At 58.0% G+C, this 17,149-nt stretch overlaps 1 protein-coding gene across 1 annotated transcript; it reads right to left on the bottom strand.

Annotated features, from left to right (window-relative positions):
• Positions 1-1,887: 1,887 nt before the first annotated feature.
• MXRA8 (matrix remodeling associated 8) lies at positions 1,888-6,062 on the bottom strand. Its single transcript, XM_082861340.1, has 10 exons — positions 5,984-6,062; positions 4,924-4,947; positions 4,520-4,825; positions 4,319-4,420; positions 3,735-4,205; positions 3,436-3,594; positions 3,187-3,223; positions 3,030-3,106; positions 2,856-2,936; positions 1,888-2,634 (listed from the first exon to the last, which is right to left on the bottom strand). Exons 1-10 carry the CDS (start codon positions 6,030-6,032, stop codon positions 2,609-2,611), a joined length of 1,332 nt encoding a protein of 443 aa, XP_082717466.1. The 5' UTR covers positions 6,033-6,062; the 3' UTR covers positions 1,888-2,608.
• Between the last annotated feature and the right edge of the window lie 11,087 nt (positions 6,063-17,149).

Here is a 17,149-nt window from a genome sequence, read left to right as displayed (position 1 = left end):
CAGCGCCCCGCCTTGAAGCTGGCTGGAGCTGAGACTCTCCCATCTGTCGGGTCACGACCATCCTCACGCAGTGGGCCAGCACAAGAGGAGACCTCATTAGTCCATCACTGACTGGAGGAGCCAGAGTTTGGCCATAAGTCCCTGAGTCCAGGCCGGGGACCACCCCCAGGTGAGCCTAGGCAGGGGTCCTGACCTCCACTCCCCTGGGCTCTGTGAGGCGGGCACCCGCTCAGCCAAGCCTGGGCCTTCTCCCCTCGGGGCTCAGTTTCCCCAGGCAGGACTGCCTTAGAGGAAGGGTCCGCCATGGCTCTCTTCTGGGTGCTCAGGGTTAGGGAGGAAGACCCTGAGAGCTCACCAGGGGACCAGATCCCCCAGGCCAGGCACAAATGGCTGCCAGTCACACAGATGCAGGGGCTCTGATGCCTCAGCTGCACTCCTGCCCCTCAGCCCAAGCCACAGGACAGAGGCTGGTAGCCAGAAGCCAATCCCGGGACTGATGCTCATGTGGTCGGGCTGGGGCCCTGCAAGGGGCCTGAGTCTGTGGCCAGAACCTGAGTCCTGACAGGAAGGGCCTTGTCCAGTGGCATGGGGCCACTGGGGCCGGGGGTCACTGGGCTGGGGGGAGTCACAGCTCCGTGCCCCAGCCTCCCTCCTGTTGCCACTGTGGGGTCCTTGTGGGGGTGTGACGAGAGAGCAGCTATTTTGAGTTACTGCCCAGGTGTTTCACTGTATGACTGTCCTGCTTACACCCAGAGCCTGGACATTCAGATGAGGACCAACGCTCAGGACTCCCACCCCAAGTTCCTGCCTTGCTTTTCCTGGGCACCTTTTAAAATAACCACTCAGAGCTGAGCCCATGAAAGTCAGTGACTGCTGCTGCAACCACCTTACAAGTTCTAGGTGCTTGCTACCCTGCTGGCCATCTCCTGGTCACTGGTGACCTGGATGGAGGACTGCCCTTCCCCTGGCTCCCTGAGCACACACACCGCCACGCAGCGCGCGCGCGCACACACACACCCAGCGCACCCCCCCCCCCCCCAGGATCTGTAAGGAACACATTTCGTGACTCTTTGTGTGAGGGCTTCATCAAAGTGACCCCGGGGTTTTCACCTCCCCCAGGTACGAGCTCGGATGCAGAGGGAGCCCCCTGTGGGCCACCCCCCCACCCCGTGTGGGTGGCTCGTGCTTCCTCATTCGGAAGGTCATGATCTCAGCCCATCGCTCTGGGTTTTCCAACTTAGGGTGACAGTCGCGCCTCCTGCCCCCTGCTGTCCCTGAGGGCCTTGGAGGATGGGGTCAGGGTTGGAGAAACAGGCTTCTTCCTACCGCGGCTCCCTTCCCTCCCCCTCCTGTCCTGCTGGCACCCCTCTGAGGGTGCTCCCACTAGCTCCCGCTACCTGCTTCCTCCCCCTTTTTCCTCACTCGCTGGGCCCGTCCTGGCATCTGCTTCTCTTCTCAGAGGACTGAACTGATTCAGTCTGCCCTCTGTCCTCGCGCCCAGTAAGCCCTTGGAAGAGGATCTGAAACTGCTTCACAGCCAGGAGCAAGTGCACACAGTCAGCTCCGACGCTGCCCTTCTCAGGACACCCAGCCCCAGCCTTCCCACCCAGAGGAATGGGTGATGACAGTAGGACTCCAGATGAAGGAGAACACTTGGGGGTCCCCAAGGGCCAGACTCTGCCCCCCGGGGAGATGGACGGGAGCTGTAGAGGCACAGCTGGGGCCAAGTCTAAAATCAGATGTGGTCTTTATTGAGATGATAGCGATTCCCCAGGATGAGCAAATGTGGGGTGTCAGGAGTGGCAGCACCAGCCACTCTAAGACCATCCTCACCGCCCCCCCCCGCCCCCCGTCCTCAGCCAAAACGCAGTCCAATGAGGCCTCAGCCTGGACTCCAGCCCAAGGAGGGGCCGAGGGAAGGGAGTCAGGCTCGGAAGTCACATGGAGCCTAGTGACTGTCAAGGCAGCTTGCTGGAAACAGGGCCGAAGCAGGGTGGGAAGCAGAGAGGGGGCCCCAGGAGGCCGGAGGCAGCGCAGAGGGACACTAGCCCCGGGCCTGGAGTGCGCGGTCCTCGGGTTACCATGAAGAGCCCAAGACAGCCTGGCAGCGAAACTCGGGGTGCCGTCGAGGGGAGCTGGCAGGCAGCTCCCCTAAGGACAGGGCAAGGAAGGGGTGGGAGTGCCAGGCCTGAGGCTGACCCCAGCTCCAAGGATCCCCACTGAGCCCCCTCACGGCCCTCTCCCTGCAGAGGTGGGGCTCCCAGCCCCCAGTGGGCAGAGGCCAGGAGAGCCTGAGAGACTGGTGAACATCAGCGGGGTCGTGACCATGCGAGGAGGGAAGAGCACCGGCCGAGGGCTGCGGAAGGGGCCCGGCTGCAGTGCCGGCAGAGTCCTAAGGAGCCCACGATCGCAAATGAGGATCAGGTGGCCCCCAAGAGGGGTCTGGAGGCAGCCTCACCCTGCACCAGTCCAGGCCAAGTTCCAGGACAGCGGGACCAGCCGCTGGAAGGGGGGCCAGGCGAGCTGCATGGGGGTCAGGAAGAGTCTTCCGAGGTGGACAGACAAGAGCTGGCAGAGCTGCTGGCCCAGCCAGGAGCCCGGGGTCGCCTTATTTGCAGTACTCCTTCCTGAACTCTGGAAGCCAAGGGGACAGGCGGGTGTCTGCCCTCTGCCCCTCTGCTGCGGGGGAAACAGGGCAGACTACCATCAGGGCTGCCCAGGGACTTCGGGGGCACTGAGGCGGCAGGGGACTCCTGCCCGCAGGGCTGGCTGGTGCCTTGGGGCTCTGAGTGGGTGGCAAGGGATACAGCCCAGCTCTGAGATGGGCAGGGGTCTCCCCCCGCACCTCAGCTCACCTTTGTCCAAGTCGATGCTCTTGGCGGGCAGGGGGCTGTGGGACAGCTCAACCCTCTCCTTCAGGAGGTTGTTTTTGTAACCTGATGCAGGGAGAGAGCAAGGTGAGGTCTCAGAGACGTGCCTCCCTCACCCCAGGCCTGGGAGCCACAGTCTGTCCCTTTGGTCTCCCTCACCTAGTCGGATGTCCTCCCTCCTGTAAAGAGGCTGGTCGCCGGCAGCCACAGCAAACTCCACCATGTTCACGTCCTTCCTGGAAGCGGGAGGGTGGTGGGAGGTTAGAGCGGTGGGCAGGTCTGCCTGGTCCCCGGGAGAGCCGGAAGGGGCACTCACCCCTTGGACTTGGACTTCTTGTCGGAGTATTCGTAGCCTGGGGAGGGAGAGTCGTGTTGGGAGCAGCCTCCCCCTTCCCCAGCGCACCCCCCCCCAGCCCACAGGAACCCTCGCAGACCAGGCAACGAGGCTCATGGGGCCCTCTGCTCGGACCACTGCGCCCCAAGTCCCGCCTCCGGCCGGGAAAGGCTTCCCAGTGCTGGCCTCAGCCCCGGCGTCGCGAGTCCCCCCCCACCCCACCCCGCTCACCTCCGCGGCGGCGCTGTCGGGTGGCCAGGATGACCGTGATGAGCAGCAGAATGAAGAGCAGCAGCGTGGCCAGCACGTAGCCCAGCTGCTGGAAGAAGTGGGCCCGGCCCTCGGGGACGATGACGTTGATGACGCTGCGGCCGCGCGTCAGCGTGGGGTCTGCGGGGGCCGGGCGGGGACCGTGTCAGGGAGCGCGCAGCGCGCCTACCCGGGCCGGCCTCAGCCCGCGGGGCCCTCCCCCCGCAACGCTGGAGTCCCTGATTTGGGGCCGGAGGGGGCCACAGCCGTGCCTCCTGCACCTGGGCCGGGCGCGCCGCTGTGGCTGGAACCGTTGCCCGGCGAGTCCCGCGGGGGCGGCCGGGCGGCGGGCTCGGTGACCTTCAGGTGGAAGACGCGGCGCTCGTGCAGGCCGCAGTAGTGGTGGTGCAGGTGGCAGGAGTAGGTGCCCTCGTCTGCCGGCTCCAGCGGGTCGATGCGCAGCGAGAAGTCACCGCGCGCAAAGGCGTCCGCCCCCACCGCCACGCGCTCCCGCAGGAAGGGCGGCCCGTAGGCGCGGCGCTCGCCCGACGCGTACAGGTCGAGCAGGCGGTCCGCGCGGTCGTGCGGCACCCCGGGCGGCTGCCGGTCCCAGTGCACCACCTGCTGCGCCTCCTCCAGGTGCCGGTCGGTCCACACGTGCGCGCGGTTCACGCACGTCAGCAACGCGGGCGCGCCGCGCTCCACCGCCAGCACCTCCTTCTCGCCGTCCCAGTGCGCGCCGGCGGCCCGGGCTGGGGGAGCGAGGCCGGTCAGGGACCCCGGGCCGGGAGGGTGCCCGGAGGGAGCGGGGCGGGGGGTGGGGGCAGGGGTGGGAGAGCACAGGCCGGGAGTGGGACACACTCACGGTCGTCGGTGACCTCGAGGCGCACGGCCAGGCTCTCGTAGAGGTGGCAGTAATGGTGGTGCAGGTTACAGGTGTACAGCCCCTCGTCTGTGTCCTCCACCGCTACGCACCGGGGGAACCCAGCAATGAGCTCCGCGGCCTCGCCCGCGCCCCCGCCCGCGCCCCCGCAGCCCCGCCCCCTCTCGGTCCCTCGGGCCGTACCGCGGATGAGCAGCGAGAAGTTGCCGTCCTGGAAGGCGGTGGGGGTCAGCAGCAGGCGGCCGCTGTCGCGCGGCTCGTACACGCGCTGCTCGCCCGCCGAGTACATGTCCACGAGTCGGCGCGCGGAGCCGCCGGCCGGGCCGCCGCTGAGGTCCCAGTGGACCACGCGCTGGCGGTCGTGCAGCCGGTCTTGCGTCCACACCATGCGCGGGCTCTGACAGCGCAGCACCGCCCGGGCGCCGGCTGCCCAGCTCACTGCAGACTCGGACACCACGGAGCTGCCGGGGGTCGCGGGCCCGGCTGGCCCTGGTGGAGAGGGGAAGTGACCGCGGGAGGGGTGAGACCCAAGGGGACAGATACAGGATGGGGCTAGCAAGGGTTCCCAGGGGAGGGTGGTCACTAACCTGAGGACAGAAGGACAGAAGAGCCTGGAAGGAGAGGAAGCAAGAGTCATACTGTGGAGGGGTCACCCACCCGAACCGGCCCCCACTTGGCTCCCTGGGCCCCTTCGGTAGTCCTTGCTGAGGTGGGTGCTAGTGACACCCTCTTAACAGGTGGAGGTAAATCCAGAGAAGCCGGGAGGGCAGAGGCGGGGGTCTCCTTCCCCCCCACCTCTCCCAGGCCCCCGCTTAATCCTCATGGCCATCTGCCCAGGCTGCGGGTGAGTGGTGGGGCCAGGCCAGCTCTGTATGTGTGCCTGTCACCAAGCGCCACATTCAGGAATGGTGGCCACCCTAACCATCACTGCAGCAAGGCCACAAGAGTACCAGCGCCTGACACCTTGGGCTGGTTTGCGGGGCTTCTGCACGTGCATATCCGGAGTGGCACCTGCCCGGGGGCCATGCCTCACAAGCCCGCCCTCCAGGGTCCTCAGACGGCTGGCGCCCCACCCAGGAGCCCCCTCGGCCTTCCCGAAGGGCAGAGGTCTGAAGCACGAGAAGGCTGGAAGTGGGGAGTGACCCCCACCATCTGCCACCCCACACGCCAAATTCCTGCTCCAGAGATGTGGCCCGGTGCCCAGCCGGATGGAGGAATGTGCCGGGTCAGCAGGCCAGCCCGGCAGGGGTGGGGTGGGGGGGGTGAGCTCCGGGGCCTGGGAGCAGACCCTGCGAGCCCCCCTCAGTCCCCCACCCACTCCCCTCCTGACAACAGAGAAGCACAGGCCTGAGGGGCGTCCCAGAGAAGTCGGGGGGCGCCAGGGAGCCCAGGAGGAGCCCCCGCCTTGGCCTCCCTCCCTGCCCGGCCCGTCTCCAGCGTCCAGTGAGGGGAAGTTCTGTGGGACCTGACGTGAGGCCTCACCACCTCCACGTCCTGGGGGCCTTCTCGTGGTGAGCAGCTCCCTCTGAGGCCCCCAGACCCACCCCTTCCCAGCTGAGGCACCCCCCCTCCAACCCTGGGCTCGGGCTCAGACCCACCAGCGGCTCCCGCCCCCGCCCCCGCCCCCGCCCCCACACCCGAACTCACTCTGCAGAAGCACAAGTTTCCAGAGCAGGACCCGGGCCCGCAGCTCCATGGCGCCTGCCTGGCCCGCCTGGCCCGCCGGCGCTTTGTCTCACTCAGGCTCTAACTCTCCAGAAAAACAGCCCGGCCCCCTCCCCCTCCCCCTCCCCTCCCCAGCACCCGCTGTGACATCAGAGCAGACCGCCCCCTCCGCTCCTGCCCGGCCCCTTGGCCTCCCCGCCTTCCCCCGGTCCTTGGTCCTTGGCCGGCCTGGTGGGAGGTGTCAGGCCTTGGCCACTGTGTTCCCAAGGGTGAGGGGAGTCACTCTGGCTTGGGTCCTGGAGAAGGTGGCAGTAGCCCAGCCCAGAAGGGGCAGGGGGGCCTGAGGGTATGGCCCCAGATGCCTCGTGGGTGTCTGTGACATACATACGGAGCCCTTCTGGGGCCACTGCAGGTCTGGGGTTCTGGGGGGAGTATCTCCTCACCAGCATCTCTGTAAGTGAACACTGGCCAAGGCATCCCCCCACTGCAGGAGAGCAGAAAGGCATCCTGGGTCTGACCCCAAGGACCCCAGGCTGCCAGACCACCAGGTCTTCCCGTTGGCCCTGTGGTGACCCTTCGCCTCTGGGGGCTGCGTTTCCTCAACTGTGAGGTGGGGATAAGAGTCGCACGGGCCCTAGGGAGGTAGGGGGGCCCCTTCCGGAGAGCATGATGGGCACTGCTGTTCATCAGTCATCTTCAGCCAGCCAGGGGGATGAGGGGTGAGGCCCCTGAGAGCTGAGCGGGGAGCCAGGTGACCTCCTGTCCTGGTGCCCCCACCCCATCTGCCCACCATCAAGAGCAGAAACACCACCCAGACCCGGGTACGGTGCTCCCAGGATCACCCCCCACCCCTCCCAGAGGGGAGGAAATGAAGTGGGGTATGGGAGCCTTCCCAACAGAAGGCACAAATTTGAAGCTCTGGGAAAACTTACAAAGTCACGTAAACAAATGTGAAATAACAGAGCATGCATGTGCATCAAACCCACTCTTTCTAGTTAAGCAAACCTCAAAAAAAAAGAAAAAAAATCCACCAAACTACCACAAAAACCCACGGTGCATTTTTGGACTGCCCATTTGGACTGAATTATGGTCACAGGCCCAGGCCCTGGTGGGCTGGAGTCTCTCTTGAACGCTGCCCTGGTCCCCAAGTCCTCAGACAAGCAAGGAGCCCAGCCCAGCCAGACTCTTGGGCTCCGGGCAAGGGGAGGAGGCTGCTGCTACTGCAGCAAGAGGGAATGAGGGCTGACAACAGGTAGGACCCACTGGGAGGACACAGGGCTGTGAGGACGCCCCACCCCCAACCTAACGGACCCACTTCCTCAGCAGGATCCAGACCCTGGGAGGCGGAGCCCCCTTTCCAAACTGGAATCAGGACTTGTCTCCGCACCCCACCCCCAGCTCCTCAAGGGCCTTTCATTCTGGATAAACAAGCCCTGCCTGGCTGGCCTTGAGGCCTGGCCTCTCCTCCTGTTTTTCTAACTGGTTTATATTAGCACTGGTGGCCTCCTTCCCAGCCCTCCTCCCTCCTCTGCGCCCCCACCCTTGTCTGTCTCTCTCCATCAGCCTCGACCGCTCTATTGCTCCATCTCAGGCCTCTGTTCCTGCCTCTGGCTGCCAGGCTGTCTCTCCTCCATAGAGGGAAGATGTCCAGGCAGGGCTGGAGGGAGGCAGAGACGGCCCAGGTCCGGCCCCTCAGTCTGGAAGGGGAGCAGGGTCAGCTCCCAGCGCTGAGCTAGGAGCCTGGAAGCACCCGGGCCACACCCTAACTCCCTGCAGAGCCCTCCCTCTCTCAGCCCTGCGTGGAGGTCGGTGGATTCCTGGCAACGCAGATCCAGCCCTCGGCTCAGCCCCAGTACAGAAGTCTGAAGGAGGAAGCACACTCCTGGCACCACTGGGCAAGGATGGACAGGGCAGGGGAAGGCTACAAACCCCTCCTCCCTGCCCCATCCTGTTCTCTCTGCTTGAGCCCACCTCCCCAGTCCTTGGCAGGAAATAGCCGCAGATGAGAACAGAGGCCCAGGAGAGAACAGACCGGAACTAAACGGCTGCAACATCACCATGGTCCTCCTGAGCTCCAGCCCAGCCCCAGCCAGACCAGAGCCCTGGACCCACATCCCCCTCTCCTAGGAGTCCAGGCCAGACAAGGCGGGTCAGCCAGCGAGCCCCACTGAGACAGACTCAGACTCTGGCTCCAATCCTGGGGACCCGGACATTCCAGGCAGCCAGGATCACTGGGAGGAGAAACCACAGGCACTCAGAGGCACAAGCGGACACACAGACACGTGGTCACACACGCTGTCATGCAGCAAACGCTGCGCACCTGCTGTGTGCCAGGCACTGGGACTCAGCTCCGCACCGGCTGCCAAGCTCCTGCCCTCTTGTAGCTGTTAGAGGGCAGACAGCCTGCAGACCCAGCTGCTGATGAATGAGGGCATTTTAAACATGGCGAGATTAACGCAGGTAAGGGGCTCCCTCAGCCAGACCGACCAGGACAGCCCCTCGGGGACCCATACCCACAAGTGAATAGCTAGGCTGGGGCCCAGGAAGCTGCCTGCCGGGTAGGGGAGAGCGTGCTGGGCTCTCACGTGAAGTACGATGAGGCCTAAGGGGGTTTACATGCGGGAGAGATGTGGTCTGATGATGCAGGAAACGCCAAGATGGTTAGTTTAGACCTGTCAGGATTTACACGAACACATCAGGGAAATGGACAGAGTTCTGAGATGCTCCCCAGGGCACCCAGCCCGTTTTCTCCCCCAGAGTGTGACCAACCTTGGCGGGATAGCCCTTCGCACCCACGTGACAGACGTGACTGCAAGTTGCTCCCTGAGGCAGAGTATGCATCTCAGCTGGACAAAAAGCCTCAGCTTCTCTGCCTGCTGGGCTGTGAAAGGGCCCATGGGGTTGACCCAAGTGCAAAACCCTGAGGCCCCAGCCACCCCCCCACCCCCCCACCCCCGCAAGAAGAAAATGGATCTCAGTCCTACAACCGCAAGGAACGGATTATGCCACCCACCAGATTAGCCTGGAAGAGGACCCCAGGTGACGACACAGCCCTGCCGACACAGGTTTCCCCTGGTGAGACCCTGGGCCGAGCTCCCAGCAAACTCACACCCAGACGCGTGCCCCACGCAGCCGTGCGGTAACGGACATGCTGAGGGAAGCTGCTGAATTCGCGTTGATTTTTGATGCAGTAACAGGAGACAAATACGACTGCCTCCCTGAGCAAAGCAGGGGCAGGACTTAAAAGGACAAAAGCACAGGTCTCAGGGATGGTGTCTTGTTAGGGACTGGCTTGTGGGCAGGTCGCTGAGCAGCAGGGTCCCTGGGGTGTCCTTGGGAGCTGCGCTGACCCATCATCAGACGAGGTGAGGCCAGAGCGTGGGGCCGTGTCACAGGCCACGGCACTCGCCATGTCCCCCTCACGCTGCTTTTATGCTCATTCTGACCAGGTCTCGTACAAGCACCAGGTTACTTGTGAGTGTGTTGGTCCTTCTTCTGGGGACCTGGGGACCTGCCCGGTGCCGGGGCTCACCCCGTGAGGCAGGGGCTCTGCAGGCCCCATGTCCGAAGAGCCGGGTGTCCCGTGGAGGCTCTCTTCTCCTTCCGGTGGAGACCACAGGTCAGACAGAGGCTGGGAGATCATCAGTCCACTGAGACACTGATTCGAAAATACAGACGAGAAAATCTGGAAATATAGATCCATTATTTCATGGGCCAGCCAACCCTTTTATCTTGAGAAAATGTCAGGGAGCCAAGATCAAGGATTTTAGCGGTCGTGGTCAAACCCACATCAGTGGTTTCCTGCGTGGCATTAACAGGGTTCAGGCACCCCTCATTGTACTGCACTTCGCAGACTGTGCCCTTTTTACAAGCTGAAGTTTTGGGGTGACCCTCTGTCAGGCAAGTCTATCAGTGCCATTTTCCCAACAGCGTTTGCTCACTTCATGTCTGTGTCACACTTTGGTAGTTCTCACATTATTTCAAACCTTCCACCAGCAAAATATTCTGACTCGCTGAAGCCTCAGATGATGGTTAGCATTTCTTAGAGACAAAGTAGTGTTAAATTAAGGCATGTAAAATTTAAAAAAATATATATGGGACTTCCCTGGTAGTGCAGTGGTTAAGAATCCACCTGCCAACGCAGGGGACACGGGTTCGATCCCTGGTCTGGGAAGATCCCACATGCCGTGGAGCAACTAAGCCCGTGCGCCACAACTACTGAGCCTGCGTGCCACAACTGTTGAAGCCCGCGTGCCTAGAGCCTGAACTCTGCAACAAGAGAAGCCACTGCAATGAGAAGCCCGTGCACCGCAACAAAGAGTAGCCCCCACTTGCCGCAACTAGAGAAAGCCCACACGCAGCAACGAAGACCCAACGCAGCCAAAAATAAACAAATTTTTTTAAAAATTAAGGCATGTACGTTTTTTAGACATAATGCTATGGCACACTTAATAGCCTACACTTTAAACATAACTTTTATATGTGCTGGGAAACCAAAAGGTTTGTGTGCCTCGCGTGCCTGCGGTGGCCCGAACCGAGCCCGCAGCACCTCTGACGCCTGCCTGCATCCTGTTTGGCTCGTTCTGTTCGTGAAGGTGCAGGGACGCCGGCCGGATTGTATGGGTCATAGACTCGAACCATGACCTCAGGCTCCGAGGTTGGCCATTGTATATTCTTCTCTCCCATCACGCCAGAAGTGTTTCCTTACCGCCCTTATCGATTCATCAGTTTTGCAGCCAGGAATCAAGGACCACAGACCTGACTCCTAGCAGATTTCACCCGTGGTGCCTCTCACTGCGGGAGTTAACAAAGTTACAGAGTCCCCAGGTCCAGCTGGTTGCTGGCGCCTTGGGAAGGCCAGGGCTGACAAGCTTAGAGCAGCCACCAGGCTGGCTTCCTGGGGGCCGCGAGCGCTGCTTCCATGTGGACGGGCGCCCTGGGTCCCTGGCGCCTCACCAAGGAGATTTACCTTTAAATGCGATGCTTCCAGCAAGGGCGCCCCTTCACCACGGGTTCTGGTGACAGCGAGGCTCCCTTCAGCAGCTCTGCTTTATGAAGAGGGGCTCGAGCTCCCCACAGAGGGTGTGGGGGAAGCCATGGGAGGGAGGGAGGGTGGTCCATGGTGTCCTGCCTGCAACACAGTCCCTCAGCCACCCCGAAGCCTTGACCTGGCCTCCCTGCGGCCCTCGGCATGGCCACCAACGCCCCTCGGCCCTGCAGCCTGGAGGGCTCCCACCTCCCCTGCCCGCCCAGCCTGCCAGCCCAAGGACTCCTCTGCTGTCGGGGTTAGGGGGGTGGGAGGAGTGGGGGTGAACCAACCACCAGACTCCCCGAGCTTCCTGGTCCCGACTGGACCCAGGGCCACCCCTCGGGTACCGTCCTGAGTGGTTCCCTTCTATCACTTCCTACAGAATTTTCAGTTTATCTGAAGAATCACTGGCTTCACATCTGTATTAAGAGTTTCTTGTGATATTTTGTCCTGAACTCTGAGGGCCAGTTGAATGAGATACATTTACAGACACTTCATTACAGCCTGTGCTGTCTCATGCCCACACCACCTCAGCGAGACACGTCCAACTCCTCTGCCTGTCCTGTGGACTCGGGCCAGACTGCAAGTTCCGGGTCATCTGCTTCTGGTGCACAGGGGCCCCCGGCCCTGACCTGGCCCCTGGGGACAGTGTGGCAAGTGTCGGCCTGTCTAGTGAGGCTGTTTCCTGTCGCGTCAACAGTCAGGGACCCCGGAGACGGCCCCCGGGAGGCCACCACTGCCGCCCGGCTGCACAGCATGTCCAAAGGCCAGAGAGCGGAATCTCTTTTAAGGTGTCACGTACTTCCCCAGGATTCAGTCACGAGAGTGTGTTTACCTTATAGAGCCTTCCGACCTGCAGGTACTGGCGGGGAGGGCCTCACAACACAGCAATCAGAGCCATCCTCGCCGCACACGCGAACGTGGCAGCTTCCCACCAACGCGAGATCGCAAAGTTGCTCCAGCACAGTCAGAACAACATTCCTTTTGTGTATAAATGGTCTGACTTTCCCATATTACGGGCTTCGTAAACAGGGGGGCTTCCCAACTTGCGAAGAGGTGGTGAAATACAGTAGTGATAAATATGTTCCACCGTCTGCACTGCTCTTCATTTTATCCAAGGGAGGAGGCCTTTGTGTTGCCACTGGCGGTCTGGGGGAACCCCAAAGACAGGTGAGGTTTAAGACACATTGTCAGTTTTTCCAAGTCTGGATCTCAGGCCTGGATTTTGGGCAGGCACATCGTCACTGTTGACCACACACAAGACATGATGATCACGTTGGCTAGAGTTTTAACCAATCCGGGTGACAGCATCTAAAACAAGCACAGCACTGAATGATTACTGGCAGCGTTTGCCATCTTAGAAACAAGGACCATCTGGTAAAACAGAGTCAAGTCGTGGTGGGAACCTGAGGGGATAAGGGCCCAAATGGGGATAAGCCTGGGGGAGAGAAATGCACTCCCTGACCCAGCAGAGGAAACAACAGCTTTGCTTTTTGTTTAGAATATGCTGTGCATGTAAAAGACAACTCTTTTTCTCTTTATTATATAATATATACGCTTCCTCCACTTACCGATATTGATATACCTATGAATGTTTATTATAAGTACACAAATATTTATACTGTTATTGACAAATTTAAACGGAGAGCTTTAGTTTACGTAACTGTATATATCACACAGCGTATGTTTTAACTTCACCATCCAAATTAGACGTAATTTGGACAAAGAAGGGCTCTTTTTAGATAGTAACACACTATTTCTGTAATCGCTCTCTTTGTGAATTTCACTATCTTTAGAAACGCTCCAGGTATCTGCTGCATAACAAGCACCTTAAAACCACAACCCGGGGGCAGGGATGAAGAGGTGGTGCACAGGGGATCTTTCAGAGCAACGAAACTGTTCTGTATGATCCCCCATTAGGGGGATTCACGGCACTATGCGTTTATCAAAATCCAATGAACGGCATGGCACAAAGAGGGAATCTTAATGTGTGAAAAGTCTAAACAACTCATTTAGGTGGTCAGGTCATCAGAACGTGGCCAAGAAATCTGGCTGACTCACAAACGGGGCAACACCACTGAAGGGGTGTGGAAGTACCAACCTGAGGGCCTCGGGAGTCAGCCGAGCCTGTGACTGAAGGCAGAGGGGCCTGCGCGCAGCACCGTGCTGGAGCTGACACGAGTGTTTCCCACCGGCTGGGGTTTATCGGCTCTGATACTGCCGCAGGGGACGTGGACCAGGTTATGGAAAAGCAAGAGAGGGGCTGGAATGACCCGCAAGGTCAGGATCACAGTTGGAGACACTGCTGTGAACTCATGTTCAGCGCAACACAAATAAAGGCGGACGCCTGTGGCAGCGGTTTTAGGTGTGTGGATGCGTGGTCGGCTCTGTCATCTGAGAAGCCCCAGCAGCAGTGAGCACACCCAGCTCCAGATCAAAATGGTTTCTAAGACCATTTCCCACACAAGGAACCCGGGCTCCTTGGAGAAATGGCGGGTCTTAGGGTGCGGGAGGGAACACGAGATAAGCCTGGAGTGCCGAAAAGGAAGGAAGTGCTAAAAAGTGAATGATGGGGGCTTCCCTGGTGGCGCAGTGGTTAAGAACCTGCCTGCCAATGCAGGGGACATGGGTTCAAGCCCTGGCCCCGGGAAGATCCCACATACCATGGAGCAACTAAGCCCGTGAGCCACAACTACTGAGCGTGCGCTCTAGAGCTCACGTGCCTAGAGCCCACGCTCCGCAGCAAAGCCACCGCAATGAGAAACCCACGCACCTCAACAAAGAGTAGCCCCCGCTCACCGCAAATAGAAACTAGAAAGCCCGCGTGCAGCAACGAAGACCCGACGCAACCAAAAATAAATAAATAAAATTGAGTCTTTAAAAAAAAAATTACCTGGACTTTTTCTAATACTAGTTGTTAAACTCCACATTTTCCAGCCCAACATTTAAACAATATTAATGTTTATATGACACAGTCTCCTTGGCAATATTTGCTCTCTGCCAGAATTCACACCTCTCTGCTTGTTATCCAACGATGAACAGTTGTCCCAGGTTTTAATTTTTTAGCTGTGGATTCTGCAAGAAAATGACTTTTTTTTTTAAAGCATTAGAAGTTCAATTCCTTTTTTCTTTCTGGAAGTCTAACGTTCTCTATTTTAAATCTATGAAAGCATGCATTAGTCTATTTAAGCCAACAGCATGGGAGCTTTATAATCAATATACATTATTTTGGTTTCCAGGAAGCCAGGAAGTTATACTAAAATGCTCAGAGAATGTGCCCAGTCATACGGCCCAAGAACCTAATAGAATCTCAGCCGAGACCCTGGGACTTGGGCCTCTGTATCCTCCATGGCTGCCCAGTGGACGGGTCTCAACACGCTTCGTGTGCCTCAGCCCAGTGTGGACGGGTCTCAACACGCTTCGTGTGCTTTAGCCCTCATATTGTCCCATCTTTGGCCAGTGAAGCCCTTTGCACCCTCCTGGCGCCTCCCGTGGCCTCTGACATGAGGAGACACGGCAGGTTCTCATGCACTTCCTGCCACAGGTCTGGCGTTAAGGTTTCCAGGTAAACATCGCACAGGACATACTGAGAAATTATTTGTTGCTTATCTGAAATTCAAATTTAACTAGGGGCCTGTATTTTTATTTGCTGAAGTTGGCAACCTTACCAGGAACTAGCCATGTCTCCAAAGAGTCCTGGCTCCCACCAGAAGTGGGGGAGGGCACTTAGAGCCACTTCTGGGGGTCTTGGTTGGTAGACCTCACTCTCAAACGTAAGCACACAGCCAAGTGCCACCAGAGGAAGCCCACTGATGTGGGAAACAGAGGCCAAAGGCAACAGAGGAACGCACTTGGCAGAAACAGAAACCAGACTTGGCCGTGGGGGGCAGAGAAAATATGTAGCATTAACATCCCCACAAGGAGATGCCACCACACCCATGAAACATAAACAGAGCACCACTAAAAACACTCAAAAATCAAGTCTCTTAGAAATTAAGAAGGTAACAGAAATAAAAGAAATTCATTAAATCGATTAGAAGAAAATGTTGAATATGCCAACGAGATAAAATATAGAAGAGAAAGTCATCCAAACAACAGGCGTTTCATAAAAAGAGAAGAAACAGAGTGGAAGAAATGATAACAAAACGGTTCGAGAAAACGTCCCCAAACTGAATCCCAGAAGGTTAGGAGTTTCCAGATTGAAATGGGCTCCTGTGGGGGCGAAAACAGATCCACACCAAAGTATATATGTCACTGGGAGTATCTCCACCAGTGAAGGAAAAGAGGAGCTTCGAGAGAGAAAATCACAAAGGCTCTGGACTCAAATTGGGTTCAATTTTCTCAACAGCAACGCTGGGAACCAGAAGACAACAGAGTGACACCTATGGGGTTTTATAGGAAATAATTTCCAACCTAGAATTCCATATCCAGCCAAACTGTGAACCAAGAAACAGGACCCAATAAAGATGTCTGCAGATTTGCAAGGTTTCAAAATTTTCTCTTGTGTTTCTTTCCGCAGGAGACTGGAGGATGTGCTCTTTCAAAGTAAGGTAAGGAAAAAAGAAAAAAAAAGTAAAAAATGAAGAAAAAAAAAAAGGTAAGGAAAAGGGAAGATGAGGGATCAGGGGAGCAGAGAGTCTGAGAGAATCCCCAGGGTGAAAGCTGGGTCTAGATGTGATGGGCAAACAGCCAGCTGGACAGGTGAGAAATCCAGGAAGAGACTTCACTCTGAGATGAATGAACCTCAGCTGTTTCTGGGATTTGGGCTGAGAACTTGGTGTTGAAATTCTGATGAGGGTACAGAAAACTAAAGCAACTGAAAAGAAAGAAAAAAAAAAACAACACAATTACTGATGCCAGGGAAAACAAAAACTCACAGGGAAGGAAAAGCAGTGACAGTGTCTCCACGTGAACAGACACGTCCCCCAACTCACAGGCCACCGAGTCAGAGGAGGGGCAGTGAGGAGGGGCAGCACATGACACCCACGAGGAAAACAAAATGTAGTGCCACGACACGGAACACAGGTTCGAGCCCTGGTCTGGGAAGATCCCACATGCCGTGGAGCAGCTAGGCCCATGTGCCACAACTACTGAGCCTGCGCTCTAGAGCCCGTGAGCCACAACTACTGAGCCCACGAGCCACCACTACTGAGCCCGCACGCTACAATTACTGAGGCCCGCGTGCCTAGAGCCTGTGCTCCGCAACAAGAGAAGCCACCACAATGAGAAGCCCACACACAACGAAGAGTAGCCCCCGCTTTCCGCAACTAGAGGAAGCCCGCACACAACAACTAAGACCCAATGCAGCCAAACGTAAATAAACAAATTTATTTTTTAAAAAATTAAGTTTTGGAGTCAAATAGAGCTGAATCATGGCTTCGCAGCCATGTGGGCAAGTTCATCTCTGTACTTAAGGGTCCTCCCTTATCAAACAAGGTTCATTATAGATTTGTTGTGAGGTAAGTCCTGTGAAGAACCTAGCACAATGCCTGTGGTGGAAGGAATCACTCAAACATGTCAATTACTAATAGTTTAAAAACATAATTCTTATTCTACAATCTATCTCTGATGCACCTTTTCTCAGAAAGCCATTCTAGGATGTACTCTGTGAAAACAAGAAAGTAAACCACAAGGCAGGGAAACACGGCATTCCAGAAACAGAGGCTCCAGCTGATGACGCCAAGGGTATCCCAGGGAGACCCTGCTGGTACCATCAAGGGCCCAGGGCAGCCCAGACAGGGCGCCAGGAGGGCGGCTCCACCTGAACAAATCACTTGAGGAGCTGGACGGAAGTGAGAGTTTTTAAATTCCGCCAGCAAGTTTGGAGCTGAGTTAGTGATACATAGAAAAACATGCAGAAGAAAAAACAAGACTGGAGGATAAAGAGCTGAATGAGAAAGGAGATACAAGCTTGCTGAGCTGTGGGGCCATTTAAACTGTGGTAGACGACACCGGAGGAGGCCGAGGCCAGCAGAGGAGCTGAAGCTGCTGCCCTGGCGCAGGCTCGGGGTGGGTGAGGCGAGGTGAGGCAGGAGCTGACAACTCCACACTGAGCCACGTACAATCCTAACTGGCCGGCAAATCAACAAATAAGAATTCAACTGTAAATACAAAGTAAC

This window comes from Leucopleurus acutus (assembly GCF_964270905.1).
Source record: "Leucopleurus acutus genome assembly, chromosome: 2".
In the NCBI taxonomy this organism is placed as follows: Eukaryota; Metazoa; Chordata; class Mammalia; order Artiodactyla; family Delphinidae; genus Leucopleurus; species Leucopleurus acutus.
Note: the sequence above shows the minus strand (reverse complement) of the source record. Positions and strands in the feature narration are given on the sequence as shown.

Excerpts from the sequence above, each read along its gene's own strand:
- MXRA8 (XM_082861340.1), bottom strand. The coding sequence starts at position 6,032 with ATGGAGCTGCGGGCCCGGGTCCTGCTCTGGAAACTTGTGCTTCTGCAG. Across the intron at positions 3,224-3,435 it reads CCGACAGCGCCGCCGCGGAG|GCTACGAATACTCCGACAAG; the intron begins GTGAGCGGGGTG and ends CTCCCTCCCCAG. Across the intron at positions 3,107-3,186 it reads AAGAAGTCCAAGTCCAAGGG|GAAGGACGTGAACATGGTGG; the intron begins GTGAGTGCCCCT and ends TCCCGCTTCCAG.